This window comes from Protopterus annectens, chromosome 16.part0, assembly GCF_019279795.1.
Source record: "Protopterus annectens isolate FY-2018-M chromosome 16.part0, PAN1.0, whole genome shotgun sequence".
Lineage (NCBI taxonomy): Eukaryota > Metazoa > Chordata > Ceratodontiformes > Protopteridae > Protopterus > Protopterus annectens.
In genome coordinates, this window is record NC_056750.1 from 197928439 (window position 1) to 197940937 (window position 12499).

Here is a 12499-nt window from a genome sequence, read left to right on the forward strand (position 1 = left end):
TCAAACTGGTGTATGATACTTGGCAGGTCCTATTTGTAAGCCATGCAGCTATCCATCTTATCAAGAGTACATTGATACCTAGTTGTTCTAATTTATTGATCAGTGTTTTGTGTATGACCCTGTCAAATGCTGAAGTTAAGTCTACAAAAATTACATTACAGCACAATTTCTCATTCATATCTGTTATTATATTATAGGTTCATAGGTTCATACTAGGCTATCTGCCCTAGGGCATTTATAAGCCTAGCCAGAATGTGTTTGGCTTTCGCCACCCATTTTAAATTAATTTTGCTATGCCCTTTTTCGAGGTTAGTATACTGTGCCTCTGTCTAACAGTGACACAGAAGTGATACCTGGGGTAAACCTATGATCTCCCATCCACTCATCAAGACTCCTCTTGAAGAGAATCAATGAGGGACTCTGCCTAACCTGGACTGGGATTTTATTCCATAGTGAAGGGAGCCTCGGGGTTATGAATCTGTCCCTCCAGCATGTCCTATTTATTTCAGTGCTGAGGTTCAAGTCTCTCAAGCGTGTAGCTCGATGGGATTTGGATTTTTTGAGGTGCAGCATGTCCCTTAATTCCGGGTTGGACATGGCCTTATACGTTAGGCACAGGTCACCTCTGAGCAGGCGGTATGCCACTGAGTAGAGCTGGAGTTTCTTTAACCGGGCAGCATATGGCATCTGTTTGAGCCCTTTGATCCTCTTGGTGAGGTACGTTTGGGTTCTTTCCAGTTGCTGCAGGTGTTTGGTAAGGTACATCCCAAAAGGGGCATTGTACTCGATTATGGGCCTGATGAGGGATGAGTAAAGAGGCACGATGACCTCCCCTAATCTAGATGTGAATCCCTTCATGATTAGGTGGGCTATATAAAATGTTTTTCTAACCACTTTGGCCACGTGGTTGTCAAATGAGAGATTGCTATCAACTTGGGTCCCCAGGTCCCTAATTACTTCTTCTGTACTTAATGGATTACCACCTATGTGGTAATTTGTGGGCACTTTGTTTTTGCCAAAGAGGATGACTATACACTTTTTGGCGTTTAGCTTGAGAACATGGCTCTGGCACCAGTTGTCTGTTTCTATGAGGCCCTTTTGGAGGATGCTTGTGTCGGCTGGAGAGTCAATTATGGCGCCCAGTTTGCAGTCATCTGCGAACTTGGTCAGCCACAGTCCTTCCATGTTGGCCTGTACCTCCGAGAAATATATACCAAACAAGAGAGGTCCCAGGACTGAGCCTTGTGGGACGCCACTTGTAACTGGTTTGGAGTCTGACATGGCTCCAGCAATTCTAACAATGTGGGTTCTGTCCTTGAGCCAGTTTGCAACCCATCTAGTGACATAGGGGTTTATATTTAAGCTGGTGAGCTTATCTATAATGCCCGAGTGGGGTATTGTATCGAAGGCTTTTGCAAGGTCCAGATAGGCTGTGTAGACCACCTTCCCTTTGTCAATGGCCTTGGTGACTGTTTCAAAGAAGTCAACCAGGTTTAAGAGGCAGGATCTGCCCTTAACAAAGCCGAACTGAGTAGGATCCAGTGTCTGTAGGTCCCCAATATCTTTATTTATGAGGTCCATGATGATCCTTTCCATAGCTTTGCAGACCAAGCTAGTCAAGCTTATGGGGCGATAGTTTCCAGGGTCCGTTGAGGCACCACCTTTGTGGAGAGGGACCACTGTTGCTATACGCCACTCTTTGGGTACATATCCTGTAGTAAGGCTGAGATTGAACAGTAGTTTTATGTTTGGGTTTAGCTCTTCTTGGAGTTCATGTAGGACGCAGCCTGGGACACCGTCTGGTCCCATTGATGCTGTGTTTTTGCTTTGGAGAGGCGGCTCCCACCTGAGCATCTGAGATGTCAGGGGCAGCACTCTGCTGGGATAGATATTTGCCCTTTGGTGGGGAGTTTGCGCTGAACCTGTCAGCTAGGATGTTGGCAATGTCTGTGGGTTCGTGTATTTTTGTCATTTTGGACTAATTCTGAGCATATCTGGGAATTACCACCCAGGTTCCTAACATAACTAAAGAAAGCCTTGTGATTATCCTTAGTGTCCTGTGCAATTTTTCTCTCGAAGCTGGCCTTTGACGATTTTATGAGTGCCCTTAGTTTTTTGCTAATACTGATCAGAGATGCCTTCCCTTTTTGGGATTTTGCTCTATCATGTAGTAGCTTCCTCCTTCTATTGTATAGTTTGTTTATGGCTGGGGTCCACCAGACAGGTCGTCTGCCTTTGCAGGATTGGGTCTTGGTTTTGTTTGGGATTGCATGATCCATGCATTCCTGAAGGTGTTCATAGAATGCATTTATAAAGGATTCTGCGGTCTGGGCCGTATTTTCCACAGGCCCGGGGGCTTTGAAGGATTCCACCTCGGTTTTGAGGAGTGTGAAATTTGCTTTAGAGAAGTTTTTCACTGTGGTTTTCTGGGCAGGGGGTGGGGTCGGGATGTGAATATCCAGGGAGATCAGTTTATGGACTGATCCTACCAGTGAGGGATACACTTCTGGTCTGGAGCATAGAGTCCCCATGTTGGTGATGATCAGGTCCAGTATGTTTTCCCCTCTTGTGGGAGTGGTAACAAGTTGTTCCATAGCATTTGAGTTTATGAATTCTAGGAACCTTTGGGCAAGGGTGTTGGAGCTAGTGTAATGCTCCCAATCTATGTTTGGGTAGTTGAAGTCGCCCAATATAATGGTGTTTGGAGAGACCTTCATATTTTCCAGTGTTCTCAGAAAGGCCGTGTGGGGTTCCTGGGTTTGGGAGGGTGGTCTGTAGCAGGCTATAAACTGGAAGGCCGTTTTACCCACTGTTAGTTGCACATGGATAGTCTCTGATGCTTCGTGCTTTGCCACCAACCTGGAGGTGTGGGTATCTTTGATGAATATCGATACTCCCCCTCCTTTTGTGGTTTGGTCCAAGTTTTGGGGCCGAAAAGCATGGTATGAGGTATAACCTGGTAGTGCTGGGGTGCTCTCGGGAGTCCTGAACCAGGTTTCTGTTACTGCACAGATATCGATGTTCTCCATGCTAAGGAGAGTTTCGAGTGTGTGCATCTTGAGGTTTAGACTTCTAGCGCTGAGTAGCATTACTCTTAGTTTCTTATCCCTTGTGATACCTATGGAGGTGGGTTTGTCTTTTGAGCCTTGCCTAAAAAAGGCACTATGGGGGTAGCAAGAGCCTTTGCCAATATCCGAAAGCTCAGGGGTGACAGGTGCAAGCCGTCCCTAGCAAAGCATCGTGGCTTGTCGTGCATATCATCCCAAGCTGACAGGCATTGGATCCCCTTTGAATGACACCAATACTTAAGCCAATTGTTGAAATTGATCATCTTGTCTTCATATTGTGGCATCATTCTTGGTGAAGGTAAGATGCTACTCAAGGTCAGGGTCATACCAGCCTGGGCTACATGCTCAGAGAGCTCCTCTATGTCTCTTTTCATGTAGTCCAGGGAGGTACGTCTCAGGTCATTCACACCAGCATGGACAATGACCGAGTCATATTTGTACTTGCCTTGGAGTGACCTGAGTGCTTGTGTTATGTGGCGGATCCTAGCGCCAGACAGGCTGCTCACCGTGACCTTCTCCTTGTTCAGCCTGGTTGTTATAGAACATCATATTACAGGTAGTAATAGACCTACTTTCAACATATGCATGCTGATATATACTTTCAAGTCCCAGCCTTTTCTAATTCTGACAATAACTTATCCCATATTACCTCAGCCATTATTTTTCTACAACATGAAAGTAGGCTTAAGGGTCTATATGAATCTGGGTTTGTCCTACTCCCCTTTTCCTTAAAGACAAGTTTAATAAATGCATATCTCCAATCTTCAGGAATCTCCCTATATTTATATGACCTAGTGAATAATAGATATAATGGTACTGTACATTCTTGCTCAAGTGTTCTCACGTCATTATTAATTTGATTCCAGTATCGGAGGTTACATGGATGTTACTAGGACAACTTATCAACCACTTTGTGAAGCCAAACTGTTTTTCATAAGATCTTATAAATATATCTATAATCTTTTGTCTCTGAGAATAAATTTTAAAATCTACAGAGTTTATCAATTTATATGTCTTTACTCCTTCCACATCTTATGTATCTATAAAATGGTTTCCTATTATGCTCAATATCTTTACATACATATTTTTCAATTTTCTCTTGATCTTTTCTCACACTATGCTTAATTTGTTTGTTCGGCTTATTTCAGTTTTCAAAGTTGCAGTTTGACATCTCTTCCATTTCTTACATTTTTTTGTCTTGCACCATAATCAGGTATCTTGTTCTGATGGAAATCTATTCCCCTGACACTGTATACCTAAATACTGATGTTAAAAATGTTTTGATTTTTTTTGTACTCAGATAATTTCTCTTTCAAAACTTTCCACATTCCATCTGCAGTTTTTCCAAACACATCACTCCAGCTAGCTTTACAAAGTCACTGTTTTGCTTGCATGTAATCTGTAATTAATCTTCTGTGCATTGGTTTAGATTTCAATTTGGCAGAATTACCTAGCAACAAATTAATCTTTATAACTCCATGATCACTGCACATCAACAGTGGTAAAACTTGAATTGAAGTAATAGAAATTTCTTAAGGAACATAAACAATGTCTAGTATGTTCTGTTCCCTGGTAGTTTTTTTCAATATTAAGCAATTGTTCCTGAATATATGTTGTGAATAGTTTCCTTACTAACATTGTTGAATCAATATTATTCCAGTCTGTTTCTAGTAAATTTAAGTCACCAGCTAATATTATTCTTCCCTCCAGTGTTTAATGCAAGAAATGTATGAATTCCTCTAGCTCATCAGCACTTGACTTTGGTGGTCTTATATACTACAACAATTGTTATATGTTCTAGGATTGCCTTTACTGTCATAGTTACACAATCTATAGTATTGGTGTTATTAATGAACATGTAACAATCACAGGTCTTTTAACTATCTTTAATCCCTACCATAACACCTCCACCTGATTTTTTATTAGAATGTCTATTACAGTAAAAACATTTATACCCTGACAGAACTGGTTTCTAGTCATTGTTGTTTAACCATGTTTCACAAACAATAACATCAATCGTGTGGGAACATAGCAAATTTTACAATAAAAAACATTATTATTAATGCTGCTAGCATTAACAACCATCAGAGATGCATCAAATGTTGCAATCTGTGAACTGTTACATTTTTGAGCTGGCAAAAATCTTGCCTTGCGATTGTCAAATATTGCAAAATATCTTCTGCAAAAATATTCTTCCTTGATCTTGACAAATGCATGCCATCCTGTCTGAATATATGTGTGCCCAAAACTAGGCTTGGATGCTCTACACATTTCCATTTTTTAAAACCGGACATTTTTCCATGCAGGTATTTACCCAAAAGATCTTTTAATTCTTAATGCCTGACTATCCCTTCTATAGGTGATTTGTGAAAAATAAGTTCTAATACCAGTACAAGCTATACTATCTAAGAAGACTGTAAGTTTCCTACTAACAGTCAGAGTCCTTTCGAATGAGATCATTTGTACCAACATGAATAAAAACAGATCGGGACTTCCTTACATTAAGTCATTCCAAAACTTGTCTCACATCTCTTATTTTTGCTCCTGACAGGAATGCCAGTATTCAATGTTCATTATCTTCTCTGCAAATATAAGTATCAGTTCCTCTAATAATTGACTCTCCATTTACAAGAATATCTTTTCTGACCAGATCTGAATAATTTTCAACTTCGAATTCAGAACTATCTGCTCTATCAATTTTTACAAAGGAATGATCTTCATCACCATTAGTCTTATTAATCACATTGTTCTCATTGTGTATTAAATTTGCAAGCATACAGTTCTCATCCAGCTGGCTCGGTACACCCACAGCTTAAGCCATGTAGTCAACATCTGTCTTTTCTTCTTATAGTAATGTTCTTCAATCCTTCCATGTTCAATTTTGATTTCTTCCTTTTCACCTGCCCCGTGCCTCTTTTTTCTACCTTCTCTTTTGGAAAACGATGCCTTTTTTTGTAGACTGAAGGTTTTCTGATAGAAAAATTTTATCCTTCCCTGTAATGTGTGTTACATAACAAGGTAGTGTCCTTTTTAGTATGCATTTTCTTTACTTTACAGAGATTTATCAGTTTCTTTGTCTTCCTCGTTATTTGTTGTGAACATCTTTCTTTGTTTCTTTCTTTTTTTTTGTTTCGTTCCAAACACTCTGAATCCTCAGATTGCTGAATACTTGCATCCAGAATTCTAAAGTTGTAAGGGGCATTGTCTTGTTTCATAGATTTTTATAGATAATAGACACATCCTTTCCTACATGTGGCCTATTTGCTCTTTCTCTAACATTATTTATCTCATCATTCTAGTCATTAATATAGGTAATAACAGTTCTCCAAGCTGTGTCAATTGCACAAGTGCAATTGTCATCAGTAAGTCTAGATTTACTACTAATCATGGTAAACAAATCATCCAACTTTTGACATAAGGAACACAGATCACCAGTGTTATCAGGACTTACCTTTAATTATGCATACCATTTATTACACTGTACAAGACAGTTGTGGTTTAGCAAATTATTAATCGCATACATATTTAAGGAATCCATATTCAGTTTCAAATGAATACAAATTATAAAAGAAAAGAACAATCAAAATCAGATTTTGTGAGAAAAATCACACAAGCAGTATTCAACTAAATACTAAAATATGTACAGTGAAGTTGTTGCTCTGATTGTACAAGTTCTGAAAGACAGAGAAAAGCTGTAATTCCTTTAGGTCGCAAGCAGTAGCTTCTGCTCACTATCACTCATAGTCACGCTTCTTTTTAACAGTAAAGTTCACTAAATCACAAACCAAGATAGGACTGTTTAGATAAGTTATTGATTGTCCTCTCTGCAGTCTGTGTGAATTTATAGCTGACTAGACCCCTTGGGATGGCTAGAGCTTGCCTATCTAAAACCCATTCCTTACTATCAACCAACAGTGAAAGTTAAAGGTAAAACAGCAAAATATAAATCAAAGTAAATCTTCTTGTCTACAAGTTATCCCTTCCTTCCTACAAAAAGTGAAAAACAGTGGTTTAAAAAATAAATTCAAACAAAACTTCTCCTGCCAGTCAATTCCACAGTAAATCACAAACCAAGATAGGACTGTTTACATAAGCTCTGGATTGTCCTCTCTGCAGTCTGTGTGAATTTATAGCTGACTAGGCCCCTTAGGATGGCTACAGCTTGCTGGTCTAAAATGTAACCCTTAGTAACATCCAACAGTGAAAATTAAAGGCAAAACAACAACATATAAATGAAAGTAAATATTGTCTACAGGCTATCCCCTCCTTTATACAAACAGTGAAAAACAGTGCTAAAAATAAAATATAAATTCAAATAAAACTTCTCTTACCAGTCAGCTGCACAGTAAATCACAAATCAAGATAGAATTGTTTAGATACGCTCTGGATTGTCCTCTCTGCAGTCTGTGTAAATTTATAGCTGACTGGGACCCTTGGGATGGCTAGAGCTTGCCTGTCTAAAACCTATGCCTTACTAACAACCAACAGTGGAAATTAAAAGTGAAACAAAATATAAATGAAAGTAAATCTTCTAGTCTGCAAGCTATCCCTTCTTTCCTACAAACAGTGAAAATCAGTGGTAAAAATAAAATATAAATTCAAATAAAACTTCTCTCACCTGTCAACTTCACAGTAAATCACAAAACAAAATAGGATTGTTTAAATAAGCTCTGGATTGTCCTCTCTGTAGTCTGTGTGAATTTATAGCTGACTAGGCCCCTTGGAATGGTTAGAGCGTACCTGTCTAAAATATATCCCTTACTAACAGCCAACAGTAAAAATTAAAGGTAAAACAACAAAATATAAATCAAAGTAAATCTTCTTGTCTACAAGCTATCTCTTCCTTCCTCCAAACAGTGAAAAACAGTGGTAAAAAATAAAATATAAATTCAAATAAAACTTCCCTTACCAGTCAACTCCACAGTAACTCATAAACCAAGATAGGATTGTTCAGATAAGTTATGTCCCTCTCCAATTTGTTAACAATTTATCAGACCTCAGGCCAACATGCCTGGCTGTGGTAAACTATATTTGTAGAGGACTGTAAACTGAGCAGTGTTATTCAAGCTTCCACTAACTCATATTTGCTCCAACATGGGTTGGACCATGTTAACAACTGATAAAGAGACAATGGTCTCAAATTACATATGAAAAATGTATTATAGTTAATTTTGGTAAACAATACATTTTCCTATACCATATAAGTGACACACTTCTCCAATCAGAGACTGTCATTTAACTCAACTTGAGAGACATCAGAGGTTCCCAACTAAAAAAGATCAGCAGCCTCAAAAATGTTACTTATCAGAATAGACTGGCGACCGACCATCTCCTTATACTTCTAAACTCACCTGTGGTAGTGACATGAGACTGGCCTTTACAGCCATGAAAAATTCAAGGCTATTTGACTTTCTATTTTTTCACAGGTCAAATGGTTCCCCAAATAACAAGTTAAAGAAACAAAATCATCATCAGCAAATAAATAAGACATATTGGCATGATAGATTCATATTGCACATATCTCCTACCTCTGTAGGAAACCCCCAACACAGGTCAAGCATAGTAGCATGCTTGAATCTCCAAGGTAAACCTGGATAATTAGTTGGGCAGCCTCAAATTCTCTCAAGGTCTATCTTCTACTGTCCTCCTTGAGGCCAGAGGGAACTTTTGAATATAGATTATTGACTAGGCTTGTAATGGTCTTGCCTACTACTTACCTATGAACTTATGAACCTGTGAACTCAGAATTTATCTTCTGAAAACAGTTTAGTGGCTGCAAAGCATATAAGCTTTTTATAAGCTTAAGAGTGTCACTGTGAATGTAAGACCCTCGTGCAAAAAGCTAGTGATAGAAAAGGTTGTCAATACAGCAATTATTTAATATCGGTTAGCACTAAAACACAATTAATATACATATTAATTTCCATACTTTCTTGTTTACATGTAACTATTTTGTGCTGTCATCTCTCAAAATTGGGCTGCCCAGTTAAAAAATAAGTTGAAGTAATATGAACATTAGTGAGCTGATTATTAGCACACGTATTCTGAGGTTTGTCTACATTCTGATTGTGTTGTCATTAATATCTTAGAAAAATAAAGTTTTCTCTATCACTTACCTCCTTTTACTTACTTTGCTGAAAATGTTTTCTGGTGGTTCATACCATTCCCTGTTTGTATTTTCAGATTTGCAGTGGGTAGCACTCTTTTCTTTGGTGCGGAAGGCTGTGGGTTCTCTTACAACACCAGTTAGATCAACCTGTTGACACTGCAGTGCAACAGACAAAGGGGGGGGGGGCGCAGCGCTCCTGAGTGTGCCGTCCTTTAGATGAAATGCTAAAACAAGGCTTTATCTGCCTGAGTTGGTGGTAGCTCAGGAGGATGTAAAAGATCCCACAGCAAGTATTGAAAAGAGTATGGAACAGAATGTTCCTCAGTGTCCTGGCCAAAGTTCTCCCATTAGTATAAATATCACTTCAAGTTTTCCTTGAAAATAAGCTACTAACCTTGTAGGACTAACCCAGTCAACAAATGATAAATAAAAAATATATATATATATATATCTCCCACAGCCATTAGTGGTGCAGAATATTACTTGTATTAATTATGGCTCTATGTGAAATTCATGATATGGAGGAAGACATTATGAACTTACATTCTGAAGTCTTTGTTCCAGATCTTTCAGCTCCAGCTGCACCTCTAAGCGTCTCATGTGCTGGTTGGACAGTCTCACCAGGCAGTGGACTGCATTGTCTACTTGGTCATAAAGCACAGATGTTAATGTTATGGCATCCCTGTGGGAGAAAAAACATATTTTAAGCTCCAATTCAGGGAAATTCTAGCATTTTTATCTAGAACAGTGCATGTTGTAGGTGAGCTCTCTGCATTTACATTATATTACACTTATGTAATAGTAGAAGGAGACAGTAAGTCTTTCTACCCTCTCATTTGAAGTGTATTTAACATTTTATTTTCCCTCCATCTCTAGTCTCTTGTCACTCCATCTCCACCTACTTAAAAACCCTTCTACATGTTTACATAGATTTTTAACTCCACCACCCATTCTGGCAGTCAATTTCAGGTTTACAGTTCGCTCTATTACACATTTTGACAGATTCAGGGAGTAAATGATTCCTACAGTGTCTGTTATCATCAGGGTACACAATAGTGATGCAAGTGCTCAACATTCCAATTTCTTAACTTCAGTAAAGCAACTTTGAAAGTTCAAAAGTCTGAGATGAGAAGCAATAAAATGATACACCAAAACTGTATGTAATGATCCATACTGACACTGTAACATAAAGGGATAAAGCCCTGATTATAGTACAGATGACCTGAGCTTAAATAGTGCCTGAAATGCTCTGGAATGCCTAGGCAAGGGATGATTAGAATGAATGAGTGGTTGAAACCAACATACCCATTCCAGGGTGAGAGGGTGGGGGTGGAAGTGTCTTTCATTCAGCTAATTGCCACCATGCATATGGAAGTTTACTTTACACCAAAATTATCATAATCTGGAAAATGGGTCTGAGAAGACCAAGCCAGTGGTAGCAGCCCTCATTATTGTGTAGGTGGAAGCATACATATGCACAGAGAGGATGTAGGATGCCCTGTGGTCACACAGGTGTGTATATTAGCAGTCTTGCCAGTCCCTACCCTACATTGTTCCTCTCCTCTGAAGGAAGGTTAGGCTAGTCAAGCCTTGTATAACTATTCATTCAGTTATCCAGGTCTGATTTGAAGTATGACAGTTTATCTCATTGCATTACATGCAGGGACAGACTATTCCAGAGCTGAAGGAGAAGCTGAATAATGAGTGTTTCTCCACCTTCTTGTATCGGTCTATTGAAGTAGGTTTGATCCCGCATCCTGGTATTTGTGGGACTATTTCATTTGTGAAGATAAAAGAGATCCTGGACTACTGGGTACCTCAATGCTCAGTGGCATACCTCTCAACTCATTCAAGAAATCTAGACAAAGCCAAAAATAATGGAGGGGACAAAGGCTCAAAAATATGGACAGATATTAAATATTGCTCTTATAAACTTTGAAAGTTGCTAGAATAACACGACTTGGGTTAGCATCTATTTTCTGAAGGGTATGAAGTCTGAAACTCAAATGTATGTCATTATTTAGTGAATTCAGTCTTCGGTGATTTGCCAGAAAAGCACAAATTTTATGATGAGCAGGCCAAAAATATGAGGCAAAAATATGTACATTCTGTGAAATTCTGGACAGTTGAGAGCTATGCTCAGTAGGCAAGTCATAGGTGTCCTCTGGGAAGCATAGGACACACAGAAAAGAGAGAGTGGTTCTAGTCTTTTCTGGTAGCTTACAGATTTTAAGTCTGTGATTCTCTTTGTTAGAAATCTCTGAGGTGTATCTTAACTCTTTGATTTGTCTGGTGAGGTACATCCCAAAGGGGCACTATATTCTATAACTGGTCTGATCAGGTGCTCAATACAAGGAGAAACTAACATATTTGGATTTTGATGCTATTCCCTTTTTGAACAGCTGCACCAAGTAGCAGGATTGCCTGACAACCATTGCTACACCATGATCTAAGAAAAGGGAAATATCAACACAGTTTCTCAGGTCTCTAACTACAATTTCATTTTGAAGTGGGGTACAGTTCATGCTGTATGCTGAGGGGACGATTTATCTGCCAAATGCAACATTTTTTAGTATTTACTTTAATCATGTTTTCAGTACATCATCAATAAGTGTAAGATTCCTGCTGGAGTGATTCTGTGTCACAGGAGATTTGACAATGACTCCCAGTATGCAGACATCCACAAATGTAGTTAGCCATGGGCCATGAATTTTAGTCTGTCAGAAGTAAATACTGAACAAAAGCAGTAAGGCCTGTGGGACAGCACTGGGCAAATTCATGTCCTCTGATGCAGCCCCTTGCACCTGCACCACATGGGGTCTGCATTTTAGTAATTTTGCTGTCCATCTTACCAGATTGGGATCTATTTGTAATGCATTTAGTTCATTAAGAATGCTAGTCAAATCAAGGTAGGCTGCGAGTACAGTGTGACCACTGTCAGCAGCTACCTTTCTGAAAAAGTTTACCAAGTTCATTAGAAAGGTTCTCCCTTTAACAAAACCACAATTCTGTGGATCTAGTCTAATGAGATTGCTTTAATGTCTATATTATTTTGTTACAGTGTGTACTACGTCATTAATGACACTTCTCAGGTTAGTGGCCTAATAGCTTGTGGGGTGGGTAGTAGCCTTTATGGACTGGAGTCATCAGTGCTGTTTCCCATAATTTTGGGACTAAGCCTGTAGCCAGGCTCAGGTTAAATAACTTCTGGAGAGGTTTTACCAGGGCATGTTTATCACTATTTAATAAACAGCCCGATATGTTATCTGGTCCCATGAAGGAAGTGTTCTTAGTGTCAGATGGCACTTTTAGTACATGTTTG

At 39.0% G+C, this 12499-nt stretch overlaps 1 protein-coding gene across 1 annotated transcript in view; it reads right to left on the reverse strand.

Annotated features, from left to right (window-relative positions):
- LOC122790866 (rho guanine nucleotide exchange factor 40-like) overlaps window positions 1-12499 on the reverse strand; it is a 1619416-nt gene that overhangs the window by 360273 nt on the left and 1246644 nt on the right. The window contains exon 11 of the mRNA XM_044058526.1: window positions 9721-9859. Within this exon, the coding sequence (XP_043914461.1) occupies window positions 9721-9859 (139 nt within the window). The remainder of the gene's footprint in view (window positions 1-9720; window positions 9860-12499) is intronic.